A 17,485-nucleotide genomic window follows, 5' to 3' on the forward strand; every position below is an offset into this window, starting at 1 on the left:
AATAATTTGACAAATTCAGTGGTAAAACATGTGACTACAGAAAAACATTTACATTCAATCGTAAATCTGGAATCTTTTGGTAAAACTAGAATCGAATTTGCCGTTGATAAACAACAAAAGGCAATAATTGCTAGAGTACACAATGAGAAAGTCGACAGAAACCTTAATATAATGCGTAGATTGATAGATACAACAATTTTTTTGGGTAAACAAGAATTATCTTTTCGAGCACACGATGAAAGTGAATCATCAAATAATCGTGGAAATTTCATAGAATCTCTTCAATTTTTATCATCTTACGATTCTGTAATTGAAGGACATTTTAATTCATTAAAATCTTCGTGCGCCTTTTTACTGGATTATCAGGTGAGATTCAGAATGATTTAATTTCGTCAATATCATCCGTAATTATTTCAGAAATTAAGGCTGAAATTGCAGAAGCTAGTTTTGTTTCTATAATGATAGATGAAACACCAGATATTAGTCGCCGTGAACAGTTAACAACCATTTTGCGATACGTTTCAAATAATTCTGTAGAAGAACGATTTTTAGGTTATGTAGACGTCAGTTCAGAGAGAACTGTCATTGTTTTGAGTTCACATGTATTCTCCATATTAGAAAAGTTTAATTGTAGTGAAAAATTGGTAGCGCAAAGTTATGATGGGGCTGCAGTAATGTCTTCAGAATTAAACGGAGTTCAATCAAAAGTTCGAGAAAAATGTTCTATGGCCATATTTGTACCGTGCCATGCTCATATTTTAAATTTAGTTTTATCTAGATCCGTTGAAAATGTTGCGGAATGTAAAAAATTTTTTGGACACATTAATAAATTAGTGAGTTTTTTCAATACATCTACAAAGAGAAGTGCATTGCTCAATGAAATAATGGATCGCCGTCTTCCAAGTGTTGCATCGACCAGGTGGCACTACCGCTCTTGTATACTTAATGTAATACATGACAATAGATCTGATTTCATAACGACATTCGAGACAATACAGAATAATTCTTCTAAATGGGATGAAGATTCTTTAACCTTTGCAGATGCTTATGATAGTAAATTTAAAGAATTTGAATTTAACTTTTACTTATATTCTCGGAATATTCTCCGAAATTTATGCCCGAACGGATATTTTATTTATTAATTGAGTTAGCATTTACTTGGTAGAATTCCATTTTACAAGAAATGAAAATATAATTAATATTAAATTCTACAGGTTTTTTCTTTTAAAAAAGGTTTGTCGATAGCTATTTCGGTTGTAATACCATTATCAAGACTATTCAGATAGGCCGTTTGCCTTTGCTTAAATACTATACGTGTATAGATAGAGACAGAATACATTTTCTTATTCGTTCCAGCAATATTATGAATTTTTACATTATTATTAATTGTAATATTATTAATACTTTGAAAACCCTAAGTGGGTTTTTTAAAATGGATATCGAAATTTTCAAAATTTATCAAAATTACAGTGTTTGATGGTTATTTATTGACATTATTAATCAATTAAAATATTATTAGTATAATTGTCTTAATCGTGTGTTTAGATTATATTTAATAGTGGCGACGAATACATTACCAAATTTTCATTAATTATGTGATTACTTTTGGATAATTCGCGATTAATTTCCAACTGTTCAAGTAAATTTAATTTTAGACCTTTATTACATATATGCAAACATTGTGGCGTTTCATTGTTACTGATGCTATGCGAGTTTGATATCAAATGTTTAGCAAACTGAGAATCTGTTTTACCATTCCTAAAAGACCGGAGGTGCTCTTCAAAACGAGTTTTTATTGACCTGCCAGATTGACCAATGTAGCAGAGACTACATGTGCCACATGTTATTTTATAAACTCCGCTTTTCTCCAGTTTGTTGATTTTATCTTTACTATTTTTTAAGTTTAATCCTAGATTATTATTAGCTTTGAATGCTACGTTAACGCTATGTTTAATTTCTTGATAAATTTTGTCTGAAATAATGCCGTGATCACCAATGGATTTGTAATAACGATTTGAATCTTTAACGTTAGGGTATATTGTTGATCTAGCTAATTTAAGTTGTTTTTTATATAATATTTTATCTACCATTGATGTTTCATATCCATTACTTAAGGCTATTTGTTTAATGGTATGTAGTTCATCCTCAAAATCTAATTTGTTCATGGGCACGCTAACTAGCCTGTGGATCATGGCATGGTGTGCCGCCAACTTATGAATCCATGGATGTTGCGATCCTTTATGTATAGTAGTTTCAGTATAGGTGGGTTTTCTATATATTTTGAAGTTATGTTTATTATTAACCCTCTGAATAGTGAGGTCTAGAAAATTAATTCTGTTTTCTATCTCTACTTCGACCGTGAATTTAATATTACAGTGCAATGCGTTAGCCCTTTTGACGAACGAGTTAAGTTGACGGTCAGTTCCTTTCCAGCAAATCAAAATATCATCTACGTATCTATGGTAATATAATATGTCAGCTACTGAGTCTATTTTAAGTGATTCCGATTCGAATTTGTCCATAAAAAGTTCTGCGAGCAAAGGACTTAAAGGAGACTCCGTCAAGTTGATTATAAAACTCTGAATTAAATGAGAAATAGTTATTTTCTACAACTAATTTCATTAAAGAATAAATTTCTTCTAACTCGAATGGGTGTACTTTAGCTTTTTCTAGTTTTTCGTACACTATTTCTAAACATTCTTTAACTGGAATATTAGTAAATAAACTGGTTACATCTAATGATACCAGCTTACAGTTGCTAGGTAAATCTATGGTATTTATTTTATTAATTAAGTCAACTGAATTTTCTACGCTTCTTTTGGCTTTGAAATTTGTTAGATGTTTAAAAATTTTATTAATATAATATGCTAATTTGACTGTTGGCATATTCGTATATGATACCACGGGCCTAATAGGAATATTAGTCTTATGTATCTTCGGTTGACCATATAGTAAGGGTGCCATAGGATTCATAAGAGTAACACTACGTTTGATAGCTTCGGTGGGGAAAGTGATAGTGCAATCATTTATTAATGTTTTAACTTTAGATGCGATTTTAGACGTAGGGTCTTTATTGAGTTTAACAAACTCACGCGGATTAAGAAAGTTATTAACTTTTTCTAAATAATCTGCTCTGTTTATAATTACAACGGAGTTGCCTTTATCTGCCTTGGTGATCACCAAGTCGTAATCTTTAACTTTATTTTTAATAGATTTAAGATGTGAAATTTCGTCATTATTGACCACGCGTTTCTTCGTGTGCAATGCATCCGAAATCATTTTAGCTGTTGTATGTTTAAGTAATTTATTGTTATCAGCTCTAGCTAATGCCATTTCAGTGTCAATTGCTAGTAATTCCAGTTGTTTCTTAGATGGGAACTGTGGGATTTGATATTTAAATCCTTTGTTCAAAAGTTGCATTTCTTGATTAGAAAATGTAACATTAGACAAGTTAATTGTTTTTTCATAAAATTTAATTTGTTTAACAATGAATTTTGATGTTGATTCTACGTTAACGTTATGAGATTCTGTTAGTTTTTTTAAGTTTAAGACACTGTTTCTGAAATTTGTCAAATATAATTTGGCTAATCTCTTCGCGAATGTCATAGTCTAATGTATCGAATTCAATTGGATGAAGTTTAAAGGATACCATGCCATGATCCACAGGCTAGTTAGCGTGCCCATGAACAAATTAGATTTTGAGGATGAACTACATACCATTAAACAAATAGCCTTAAGTAATGGATATGAAACATCAATGGTAGATAAAATATTATATAAAAAACAACTTAAATTAGCTAGATCAACAATATACCCTAACGTTAAAGATTCAAATCGTTATTACAAGTCCATTGGTTATCACGGCATTATTTCAGACAAAATTTATCAAGAAATTAAACATAGCGTTAACGTAGCATTCAAAGCTAATAATAATCTAGGATTAAACTTAAAAAATAGTAAAGATAAAATCAACAAACTGGAGAAAAGCGGAGTTTATAAAATAACATGTGGCACATGTAGTCTATGCTACATTGGTCAATCTGGCAGGTCAATAAAAACTCGTTTTGAAGAGCACCTCCGGTCTTTTAGGAATGGTAAAACAGATTCTCAGTTTGCTAAACATTTGATATCAAACTCGCATAGCATCAGTAACAATGAAACGCCACAATGTTTGCATATATGTAATAAAGGTCTAAAATTAAATTTACTTGAACAGTTGGAAATTAATCGCGAATTATCCAAAAGTAATCACATAATTAATGAAAATTTGGTAATGTATTCGTCGCCACTATTAAATATAATCTAAACACACGATTAAGACAATTATACTAATAATATTTTAATTGATTAATGTCAATAAATAACCATCGAACACTGTAATTTTGATAAATTTTGAAAATTTCGATATCCATTTTAAAAAACCCACTTAGGGTTTTCAAAGTATTAATAATATTACAATTAATAATAATGTAAAAATTCATAATATTGCTGGAACGAATAAGAAAATGTATTCTGTCTCTATCTATACACGTATAGTATTTAAGCAAAGGCAAACGGCCTATCTGAATAGTCTTGATAATGGTGTTACAACCGAAATAGCTATCGACAAACCTTTTTAAAAAAAAAACCTGTAGAATTTAATATTAATTATATTTTCATTTCTTGGATATTTTATTTAAAATTATTCAAAGTAGAACTGTAAACATTTCTTATTCCATTAAAAAAATTAACGAATTTAAAAAATGGTTAGAGACCGACTTCCAAAATAGTTTTAGTAATTTATATAATAAATATAAAAACCTCTGTGAACCACCAAAAAAACGTCGCAGAAATGAATTAAATGATGAGCAATATTTTAAAATCATTTTTAAGGAGGTTTGCGATAACATTTTAATGCAAATGAACGATAGGTTTGTTTCATTTGAAAAATTATTTTTTTTAGAATTACTTGAACCGACGCTATTTAAATCGTTTAAACGAAAATTTCCAGATAAACTATTTGAATCCCTGAAAAACAGTTATTCTGGTATTTTTGATTCAAGTCAATTGAAAAACGAACTTAAAGTCATTTATTCTTTACCAGAATTTCAAGATTCAAATTTAAGAGAGTTGTTCGAATATTTTAAAAACAAAAAATGTCTAGTGGAAGCTTTCTCACAGACTTATAAACTAGTCAAATTATTTTTAACGCTACCGACCACGACAGCGACGGCAGAAAGGAGTTTTTCTACTCTAAAACGTGTCCACACATATTGTCGAAATACTCAAAATCAAACTAGATTATCGAATCTTTCAATTATAGCTATTGAAAAAGAATTATTAATCAAATTAAAACGTGGGCAAACATTTTATGATGATGTTTTAAAAAAATTTCTGCAGAAAAACAGACGAATTGACTTAGAGTACAAATGATCATATAGTAAGCCTTTATATTAATTACCTACTGAAATATCTTGAAGTGTTTTGAATGGCAAAATGACAACAACGGCTTTTTTCAAAGCCACCAATGATATATTTTTGGGCGTATGTTACGTGTATGAATGTTTATGAAAATACATAATTTAAACTCATCGCTCAATTTTATACCGTTGGTGAGCTATTGGAATTTCAACGATTCAGTGTGGCGTTGTCATTAGTGTGCACATATTATTATTCATCAGTACTAATATCGTAAGTATTATCTTCTTATTTCCTGTAAGTATACCTTACAAGTGTGCTATTTTTCTCTGATCTCTACAGCTTACCTCTTCCCAAAAGTCACCCTTCGCCACTGGTATATACCCACTCTATGTATTATCTTTCCAACGATATTAATATTATAGTATCCCTAGTATTACACGACAATTTATGAACAAAAATAAAGCTATATACTTATCATTAAGGTGATGTCTCTAGGTAAAGTTGTTATCGAAAAATAGCTAGAAAAGTTTATTAACGGGTAAATATAAATTCAAAAGTAATGAGAAAAATAAAATAAAAAATTAAAAGTCATCATGGAGTTCCGTATTCCAAAAATACAAGTCAAATTCGGTACATTTGAATCGGGTGACAACAATGAATGACGGAAGTTTTATTATCAAAATTACGATAAAAATGTACGTAAATCTATTAACCTGATAGCTGCCCGTAACGTAACGTTTACGTCATGCACAGCGGCGATTCAGGCGCCCGTACCGTACGATATACGCCGAGCCGTTCTACGCGCTTGTATGAGTCAAATATTTATTTATTTAATTTTAAAACGTGTAACTACATTTCTGATCAGACCTTGCAAGCAAAAAACATTTGTACGGCGCATACATCGCGAGAATAAGGGAATTTCCCGAGAGGCCAAATCAGGGTTAGCTCAAAATTCCCCTGCACACTGGGATATCTTGTACAATAGGCAGTTGGTATGATTCGATAGTGATAAGTCAGTTGTCGCCGGAATATCATTTAGTCGGGATGCTAATTCGGAATGCTTTCTTATTCAGATTTGCGTTATAATTGGAATGTTTTCAATGTTTTTACATTGAAATTTAATTTCTATTGAGTGACCAAGTGTTTTTATTTATATTTCATATACAATTTGCGTATAAAAAAGTGTTATATTTACGAGTTTTGTTTTAGATTTTACCTACTAAACTTGAATGAAAAGAAAGATTTTCGATGTTTTTAGATAGAAATTGACAAAGAACTAAGTGTTGTGACTATTTTTCATTTGTATTTCGGATTCGATTTGCGTATACAAAGTGTTTTATTTACGAGTTTAGTTTTACAAATTTTATTATTCAAAATGGATGAGATCGACGAAGTTGGTGAAATCGATAACCTTATCGAAACAGTTGAATCTGAAGACGATGGAAGTGATGATTCGGATGTCGAACTTGAGGAAACTTTGGAAGTCGATGAAAGTGAAATTATCACACCGGAATCCACTGAAAGACCGACATTTGAGTGGAAATCGGATATGTTTGAGCCACGCGCATTTTCCTTCGATGCTAACGTTTCGGGATGCAAAGCTGATAATTTGACTTCGGATGCACTCGAAATGGACTATTTCAAATGTTTCATCGATATTTCTTTTGTTGAAATGTTAGTCCGAGAGACCAACAGACAATTTGTATTTGCCACAAAAAATATCACAGTTTTGAGTGATCGTCTACGGCGATGGGTAGACTGCACAATTGATGATATGTACACATTTTTGGGGCTGTGTATGCTAATGTCAAGGAATTCACGGAATAAAATATCTGAACACTGGTCTATCCACAGATTGTTATTTTCACCATGTTATTCCGAAACCATGTCCAGGAATCGTTTCGAACTGATGCATCGAATGTTGCATTTTTGTGACAATGAAACGCAGGTTCCCGGAGATCGACTATATAAAATTAGACAGGTCCTGAAGGAACTGAAAATTTCTTTCAAGCAGTACATGTGTCCATATCAGAACATATGTATTGATGAGAGTCTTCTCCTTTTCAAAGGCAGACTTTTATTCCGCCAATTCATCAGGACGAAGGCTAGTCGTTTCGGAATAAAATTTTTTGTAATGGCTGATTGCAAAACTGGTTTTGTCTTAGATGTAATCATTTATACCGGAAAACAAACTGAAATTGAGAAAAATAATTACATCGGTATATCGGGCAACGTGGTGGTAACGATGCTTGGACCATACTTGGAACTAGGGCATACATTGTACATTGACAACTGGTACAGCAGCCCAACGTTATTCAAGTATCTTTATGATCACCGGACGAATGCCTGTGGAACCGTAAGGAGAAACAGAATTGGGATGCCCAAATTTACTAAGAAATTGAAAAAAGGGGAAACCGATACATTCCATACTGACGAAATTATGGCTTTGGCGTGGAAGGATAAAAAGGATGTTACAATGTTGTCCACAATTCACAACAATACTTTCAAACCTACTGGAAAAGTAGACTATAAGACTAAAATTCCGATTTCCAAGCCGGAATGCATTGTTGATTACAATAAAAACATGGGTGCTGTGGATCGTAGTGATATGATAATTTCTTCTGTAAATTCGACAAGAAAAACTGTCAAATGGTACAAAAAACTTTTTTTCCATTTGATAGATTTATCTCTGCTGAATGCCCATGTATTGTTCCAACAAAAAACTGGAAAAAAACAACCGCTGGGTGAATTTCAATTGAAAGTCATCGGACAACTGATCGAAAAACATAAGTTAGAACCAAAAACTCTTTTGAAGCGAAAAGCACCCTTACCCTCTAGGCTAACAGAAAGACATTTTTTGGGTAAAATACCACCTACTAACAATAAAATTAATGCGGCAAGAAGATGTTATGTATGTGCCAATACAAAAAATCAGAAAAGACGGAAAGAAACTAGGTATTTGTGCAAGCAGTGCGACATTGCTCTGTGTTTTGAACCGTGCTTCGAAATTTTCCATACACAAGAAAGTTTTTAGTGATTTTAATGTGTTTAGTATACTTCTTAGTGCTATAAGTATTTATGGTGACATTTTTCAAAAATACTATAAAATTTATTTTTCAAAATACTTATATTAAAAAAAAAAAAAAAAATCAACTAATTCTTGTAAGTGCAGTGTTGTGACAACCCTACCATACCTGAAAATTTTCAGACATTTTCACGAAATTGTGTATGAAAAACTTTTTCGCCGAACTTCAATTGAGGTCTCATATATGTAAGTGCATTATATTGGACTTTTCACTATTCTTTTAATTTTTTTATAATATAATTAATTCCTGGGCCCTGGGGAGTATACCTAGTACTTTCAGCTGGGCTGTTAAAAGGTTAAATAGGAAAACTCTAAACGGAAATTAGAATTTATTATATCGTTATATCTTTTTTTTCAAATTTAAAAAACATCGATTTAGAGGTTAGAAAGCATGTAATTAAAATCGAAAAATCTCGGTTTAGACGCAATAAATGACGAAAAACGCTTAGCGTTTCTATTAAAAATATTGTTTATTAATTTTTAGGGGAGTTATTAAAATTTAATCTTGTATTTTTGTATATTAACGAAACGATTGTAAATAAAATTAATATTTGACAAGACTTGATCGACATGTGCTGCTAACGCGGAAATAAATCGAACCAGTTTTGAAACAATACCTACATAGATTAGAAAATATACACACACATACATTGAAAATAAAGGTTTGCCAGGTACGAAGGCAAGCACTCTGTTAATTCTGCTCTGTCAATAATATTTTCTGTTTGCGATATTGGAGCATATGTCAATGGACGATCATAATATATCACCCTCCACTTTTTGAAATAGTGTTGTGTAATTATTTCAGATATTTATTACTGTTTTAAATTCTAATGGATTCAAGCTCTGTACTATTCCATTTAAGTCGTTTTTTGCGACCCGGGTTTCGCCTTTCGGCATCTTCAGGCGTCGTGTAAACTCACCAAAGGCAAATACACACTGACAACGAACACCCTTAACTCTACCTTATATAGTAAATCGATACAATAAAGTAGGTAAGAACTCCATTACCTACCTATTTAGTCAGAAATTACAACAAAAAATACAATAAACAAATTATGAATAGCTGAAGTAAAAAAACCTAATTAGTAAAAACCCTCTCTTATTAATAACAATACACTGGACAGCATATTATTATAATAAATCGTCAAACCTAATAATAGGTCAAAATTCTTTATAACAATAAAAATACTACACTCAAGAGGTGTAAATCGTCAATTCTAAGAAAAAATAATTAATCGAGTTAACTATGAGATATTAGTCTTTAATAATACTCTTACAAGGTACCTACTTTTAAAACATTATTTTTTAACAAAAACAAAATTATATAGCAAAAAACGACTTAAATGGAATAGTACAGAGCTTGAATCCATTAGAATTTAAATTCAAATTCCATCAAGTACCTTCGGTCGAAAGTATTAATATTACTGTTTTGACGTACCTACTTTTTATAAAGCGATTTTAAAATAAATATAGTTTCATAATAATATAAAGAAAGCATACGAGCGAAAATGCCTAAGATACTTCTGACACACATCACATTTAATCTTTGTCTAGTGACTGTACAATTTCTCCCTATTTATGTTAAGTGTTTAAAATGTTATAAGTAAATATTATAATATAATCTATTCACGTGGTAGTCGCGAAAATTATGAACAATATACAATGTTAAAAATAATAAGAATTGTTAAAATTTCTAGTCACAATATTATTCAAAGACAAATTAACCCGATCAAAACAGCCTCGACAAACTTCCACTTCACTAACTTTTGTTCTATATGTTTATCTCGGATACAGCGGCAAACACGCCGTTGAAAATATCCGATATACTGGATTATTTGTTAGTTTGGGTTAGTTTAGGTTAGATTAAGTTAGGTTAGGTAATCCTAACAAATAATCCAGTATATCGGCGATTTTCAAAATGTGTTTGCCGCTGTTTCCAGGATAACCGACTTGTACCCTAACTTTAATTACATACTATTGTACTATATTTGGGCCATCGAACGTTCATTCCCGTCTACGGCCTTAAAATTATTATCTACGTGCCTATTATAACTGTCTGTCGTCCTATCAAAAAGTGGAGGTTGATAATTTAGTATGTTGAAAATAGTAAAGAATATACGCTACGCAAAAGATAGGGTAAACAATTCAGTGAATGAACACATAAGAGATGAATTTGAATTAAAATAAATTAAATTAAAACAACGATTAAATGAACTAAGAAAATTATAACAATAGGTAGGTACAATAAATTGTGTATAACCGTGGTATTACTAATTTTATGCCGTGATGCTTTGATAGTTGGACTTTTCATAATATTTGGATCACTATTTAGTTACTCATTTATCTGCCACATCATAAAGCCGTAAATATTGTTTTTTTTACGAAGCAATCATAAATACAAAAAATTAAGATCTACTTGTCAATCATAGTAGACACCTAGGAATATGGTATAGGTGTTGATAATTTTTAATTATATATTCGAGATCTTCAGGGAATTTCAAAAGTCCACACCTAGAAACCACTGGGCCAAAAAGGTTTCTTTTTATATCTCTAAATCCATTTCACTTACATATTTATAGGTAAAATAAATATAACTATCTTTTATTTTATCTTGCACTTTTCGTTAAAATTGATATTAGATTTTTTCAAAGAAATAACGTTCAGTCTTTTTCTTAGAATATTTTCTAAGACAGCAACCATATTATGTAATCCAGAGTTACACTTACCTCAAATTCTAAATTTTTTTCTTATGTTTTACATTTTTTTTTTAATTTGTCACTTATTTTGTCCTTGGGTTTACTTATCAAGATTTGTTCTCATGTTTATTTACGTTTTTTCTTACTTCTAACTTCTTTTTTATTCAATTCGTTGCGTGTCTGTCGTGATTAGTTAATACAAACCTTCCACTCTGTGGAGGCCCATATGATCCCATTAGGATCGGACATGGTTGAAACGAAACGAATTGGGATGTCTATATCGACTATGTCATAATTATAACTACAGTCGAACTCGGTTATTACAATCTCGGACATAGCCAGATCTCAGATGTAATGAGTAAACATTCGTTGACATTTGGTATATGATTTTCTCCATAATTTCTCCTTTTTATTCACTGTTATAACGAGAAACTTATCGGATATACAGAGCTAAAATACTGTTATGTGTCGATCGCTTAAAAATATTGCGATCCTAAGCAATGAAATCCGATCGGACAGGATGCCGCCGGGGACGGATTACGTTTATGACAATAGTTAAGTGTCTAATTGTTGTTTTCGCAGACAATAAAAATACCAATTCTCTGATATAACGAGTACCGCTTATAACGAGCAAATTCAGCCGGTCCAATCTTCCTCGTAATAACCAAGTTCGACTGTATATTCCTTATTTTGTTTAATAATAATTCGAATGGCATTTGTTTTGCTATTCATTTAATTTCCTTTTTATGTTCCACCTCTAGAAATTCGATATAATTGTCAATTTTTCAAGATTAAACTCAATCTTAAAAAACATTTGAACTTAAATGTTGATTTACTACTATAAATGAACTTTACTGTAGAAACATATTATTATTTATATTAGTATTGACAACGTAAAAAAATCTGGTTCATTGACTGGACAGGTTACCCTTTTATTGCCAGTGGGATAAAAACTACGGTAAACAAAATGAAAAAATCATAAACACTTTAAATCAAATCAAATAGACATGTCAGAATTGTAAATATTTTATGGGGTTAATATTAATTGTAAATATTTTTACATAGGTAAGTAAATATATAATAAATGTAAATGCATTTTTCTCAAGCTTATGATTTTTAATATGTGGCTACACTCAATGTTTTATTTTAAATTTTATTGCCATCTTGTTGCGATCGACCAAAGTTTTTAGTAACACATTTTTAGAAATTCATGGTAGTTGCCTGTAGATGGCGTTGAAGTCACATTTTATCGTACATTGAGCCAAAGAATTCGCCTTAAGGTTAGTTATGAAAGAATATTGTTTTACCCGGTAGGCAAAGATTCATCGTGCACATTCTTCGAAAATAGATGAGCAGCTCTGGCCAAATCAGAGAGGGGCAGAAGTTGCCGAACATGGTGCACCAGGTCAGCCAGAGTGGAATAAGCTATGGGCCGCAGAGATTCATGGACGGTCCATCCTCCGCCCAAAAGCACTTCCTCATCAAACAGTCTTTCCATGTACGGAACGAACTCTAATAATAAAAAAAACAAATGATATTGATAAGTGCATCGCTAACAATATCATATTTGATACAAATAGTCAGTATAAGAATCATACTTGTCCGCAGATCTGTGGCCAGAATGTGTCTAGTTGCGATGATCAGTTCTTTCCGAGAGTGCGCCACTTCTGGTGGACACAGAGTAAGCAGACCAATGATCCCTTTCACCATAAGGACAGCATGATTTGCAACAACTTCTTGGTAGACACGTATAATATACGCCAAAAAGGATAGGGTTTTTATTTGTGCGCCAATAAAGTCCACAAACACCTCTTTGTTGAATGTCGCAGATTGTCTAAAAACAGGAAAGGTGTTAATGATGCATATTATCCACAATCCATGCAAAAAAATTCGTTATGGTAGAAATATTTTTATTAAAATCTTGAGGAATTCTAAAGTAGGTACTGATTTTTAAGGTGTACAAATGAAAACATCTGAAGGAATCTCAAGACTATATTATGTTATAAAGGATTTCAAGTTTAAAATTGATGTTTTTTAAAATAAATATAAAAATATTAAAACGATAAATTAGTCAAAAATCTACATGACAAAAAATTTAAAACTTAATAAACTATATTTTAATAATAAATATGACCATAAAATATAGTGTAATAATAACGTTAACATTTTTTTTTACAATAATTGTAAGTTTATCTTTGACTTCTTCTGAAATTCTTTTTAATGTTTTCAGATACATATTTATTAACAGTTGAAATAGTAAATTATCAAAAAAATGTCTCAAATTGCAAGCTTCATATTTTTCCGCTAGGTGCCTCTGTAGGTACAACCCTCCCCCTTAATGGGTTCATTGCAAAGCAAGTGAAGCATTTATTAGTAAAATAACTTAACAATGATATCTCTGCATGTGGCCTTAAATGAACACCTGGTCTAAGGCATCAAAATAAATGATAAATAAATTACCTATGCAAAGCTGCCGGTTGTAGAGTAATGGTTTCCATGATCAATGGTATAAAATTGCCAACCTCGTGGTGGACATTTTGTTTGTACAGCTGATACATAAGCACTACAATGATGGGTAACTCTTGTAAGACTTTCAATGAAAGTACAGACTTCGGTATAAGATTATACTGGAAAAATAACACAAATTATTAATTTTACAATAAAGTAGATATTTTTTCAGATTCAGATTTCAATATAGATAACCTCCATTTTTACTTTTCTTGATTCTAGTACTTTTCCATCGTATGTATATTTACAAAATATCAAATCCAGCTCTGTTTGTTAGTTAAGTAGAATAATTCCAGAGGTTGATTGCAAAGTCAGCAGTCACCATTTTTAATATTTTATGACTAACATTGAACAAGACTTTTTATTAATTTTAATGACATTAAGGACATTTTACTTCGCTATTCGCATTTTCTAATTATTTACGGATGTTTGCAAAAAGAAAACATTCAATGTGTAGTTCTAAATATACCTACTTGATGTTTTTTGATGATTGTCTCAAAATGGCGGAATATGAAGATGGAAAGATGGTGGTCATCAAAGATATCATATTCTTTGAGGATAATTTTTACGAGGCTATACCGGGTTGATTGTTTTTTTAATAAATCAGAAGATAATGTATAGTGTGGACTATCAGTGGAAAAAATTATTAGATATTGTGATATTTCAGTAAATTAGAATATTAGAGTTTGATAGAAGGAAGAAAAATGACTTACCGTCACTACTGTCCCGTCCACCAATTTTTTCTCCGTATGTATTGGAGTGACGGTGTAAGTTTCCAAAAGAAGTTGTTCTATATTAACCTCAGATAAGTCTTTTACCCGTAATGTTGCACGTGGCTCAAATATCTTCGGCAACTGATTGGGTAAATCCGAATAAATACCTTTCACCCATTGAAGAAATTTGTGAATCTGTGAAACAATCCACATAAATTGTTTAAAATTCAAATATGTGCTCAGAGGGTGAATATCAAAGGTATATCCGGGATATTTGATTTATTTTTGAACGGAGGATTTCTTTAATTCATGTTTTCAATAAATATTTTTTATTATTATATAGATAGGTTTATATTTTATATTAGACATGCTTGTCTATCTTGCTGTATATTTACTCACACATTTCATTCATTCGTATGGCACCCATCCAATTGGCAATAGGTTATAATAAAGATAAATAAAAGGCAGTTACTTACGTCAACCTCCGGATTGTAAGCAGGCCTATACGTTTTGTGCATTTCCATAAAAATCTTCAAGCACACCAGGACATTTTCTTCGTTTTCTATTTCCATCAGTTTCAACATCAATATTAAAATATTTTTTACATAAGGCCTAAGTATCTCACTAATTGGTAACCGGTGGATAATTTCTAGAATAAGCTTCCGCACTTGCTGTATGTTGTACTCGGATATGAAATGAGGCTCTCCATCTTGAAGTATTTTTAAAAATATTTTGAGAGAATGGTCCAAAAACTGCGGATACTGTGCTGAATTTATAATAACCTATAAAAAAATATATATATATATATAAGTACCTATAAACAATGAACATAATATTTAAGAATATATTAATTAAGTACTTGGGTACTTATAACATTCTTATTATTCATAAAAAAGTCAATATAGTGTTTTCATTACATTGATAGGGATTTTTCTAAAATAGATGGTATTTTAATTTTTGGGAGAGTCTTGTAAATACGGCACTCTCGATTATCATGATTTTCCGGTTTGCAGTTTGTTAAGAAACCTCAACACCAACCTCGGAAAGGATTGATCCTAAAAAGACAACAAAGAAAAAAGGGCACGATAACCATAACTTGGAATGTACGAAAGGTTAACAGAGCCTTAACGCAGCCTTGACAATACTTACTCGGATACTTTAAAAACTTATGTTGACATTGCAGCAGTATAAGGAAACCAACTGGCCTATTTCAAATATATTTGTTTCAATAGCTTTACCATTTATAGCGGTGGTAAAAGAGACGGACAACAAATATTTGGAACAAGAGAGGCATCCTGGTAAGCGATAAAGTGAAAGGGGCTGTCGTCGACTTTAAACCCCATAACGAGAAAATATGAACAATCAAAGGAAAACTCTTTAACACAACAATATTAATACACACGCACCAACAGAAGACAGAAATGTGTGGTTAAAGTCGTCACCACCAGAGAGAAACTAACGGTTTCAGACTATCTTTGTCTTTCAACCTATAGGTTAGGTTGGGATGATAGATTAATTTTTTTTTACTTTCCACAGTAAATTCCAAAATTTCTTGAATTCAGGGATTAGGGCTACACTAAATGGAGAAAAAAGAATAGACATACCTAATTGGAATAATTACTGGAACTTGAACCAGAACCACATAATCCACATACGGGTCATATGTGCTAGCGATCATCTTGTAAAATGAATGGACCCTCTCTTGATTATTAGGAACCGACCTTTTCCAAAGGAACTCACACAAATATCCTTCATTGTGTTTCAATATTTCCATATACGGGGATGCTACGACAGACATCCATCCAATACCGTTGAGTGTTTAGTGCGTGTTCACCAGATGAGTGAACAAAATTCACACTATGATTGATGTTCAACTGTCGATAGCCCTCATCGCCGAGACAGTTGTAGGTTTTCCAACAATTAGAAACTAGCGTGGTCCCAGGTAATATATATTCCGCGATAACCTTCAATAGCGACTCTTTTGTCCTATTTTGGACAACACAAACAAACAACTTATTTGATTCTTGCTCGAAGCCACAAAACACCCATTTCCCTTCAATCACTCTTCTCTTATTGTATTTTTTTCCTTCGATTTTAGCCTCTGTTACTCCGACACCTCCAATTTTTTCTGTCTTAACTATCTTTAGATGCACTATAAAATAGTTGGTATACATATCAATAGGCAATGTTGTGCATACCATTGTAAATCTCGGGGAATGCTTGTACTATAATTCAGTAGTTCTATTTTTTTTGTTTCCCTGCGCCCTTAATTGCCAATAGAGGAAGGCAATCGACAATCTTGCCCAGAGAAACACAATCGAGAGCTTTTTAAAACTTTCGAGCTGCATGCGTAATGTCTGCGATAGGGAAAGGACAGTTTAAGTTTAAATTTTATTATCGTCTGAAGAAAACAGTGATCGAAGTATTCTTACCCATCGTGCAATAGAATTAGATTATTTTTTTTGGAAACAGCTTGCGGCGCACGAATTTAACTTCTAAACGCAGAATCAAAGCAGTGAATCGCACTCAAAAAATCATAGAGGATTTGTAAGTGTATGTCCCGAGTGGCAGCGTTCGGTGCAGCGTTGAGCGTTTTGCGCAACTCAAACGTATAACTGTATAACCAAAAAAAGACATTGTCTACGAACATTTTCACACACGGTTATACGTTTGAGTTGCGCAAAATGCTCAACGCTGCGCCGAACGTTGGCACTGACGCCACACACTAAGACTCAATATTTATATAACATAAAATTAACAATTAGAAAAGGCTAGTGGGTGACTTATTCCTCTGTTATAACAGTGGTAGGTATGCAAAAATTTGAAAACGGTAGTTGAAAATGTTTAATAAAAAAAAATCGGTTGGCATGCATGTCCTTCTGTAACACCGATCAACACACACTTCTCGGCAAAATGAAGACCATTCCACTATAGAGTGTGAGTTCATTCCTAACTCGGCCTTAATAAAAGAAGTATGTGGTGGACGCAATACAGCCCAAAATAATATTAATTTGCACATATCTTCCAAGGAGCGATGTGCTTGCCAAAAAAAGGTATTCTTACGAGCAGACACACATAAGCTG

At 31.9% G+C, this 17,485-nt stretch overlaps 1 protein-coding gene across 2 annotated transcripts in view; it reads right to left on the reverse strand.

Moving 5' to 3' along the window:
* The window catches only part of Nipped-A (Transcription-associated protein Nipped-A), a 49,639-nt gene that overhangs the window by 31,037 nt on the left and 1,117 nt on the right, over window positions 1-17,485 (reverse strand). For both annotated transcript variants that reach the window (XM_085955245.1, XM_085955244.1), the window contains exons 2-6: window positions 14,879-15,184; window positions 14,403-14,597; window positions 13,642-13,808; window positions 12,780-13,015; window positions 12,489-12,693 (exon numbers count right to left, since the gene is read on the reverse strand). In XM_085955245.1, coding sequence (XP_085811371.1) covers window positions 12,489-12,693; window positions 12,780-13,015; window positions 13,642-13,808; window positions 14,403-14,597; window positions 14,879-15,184 — 1,109 coding nt within the window. The remainder of the gene's footprint in view (window positions 1-12,488; window positions 12,694-12,779; window positions 13,016-13,641; window positions 13,809-14,402; window positions 14,598-14,878; window positions 15,185-17,485) is intronic.

The sequence above is a fragment of the Rhyacophila brunnea genome, unplaced genomic scaffold (assembly GCF_057557595.1).
Source record: "Rhyacophila brunnea isolate RB1 unplaced genomic scaffold, BYU_Rbru_1.0 scaffold_5, whole genome shotgun sequence".
Lineage (NCBI taxonomy): Eukaryota > Metazoa > Arthropoda > Insecta > Trichoptera > Rhyacophilidae > Rhyacophila > Rhyacophila brunnea.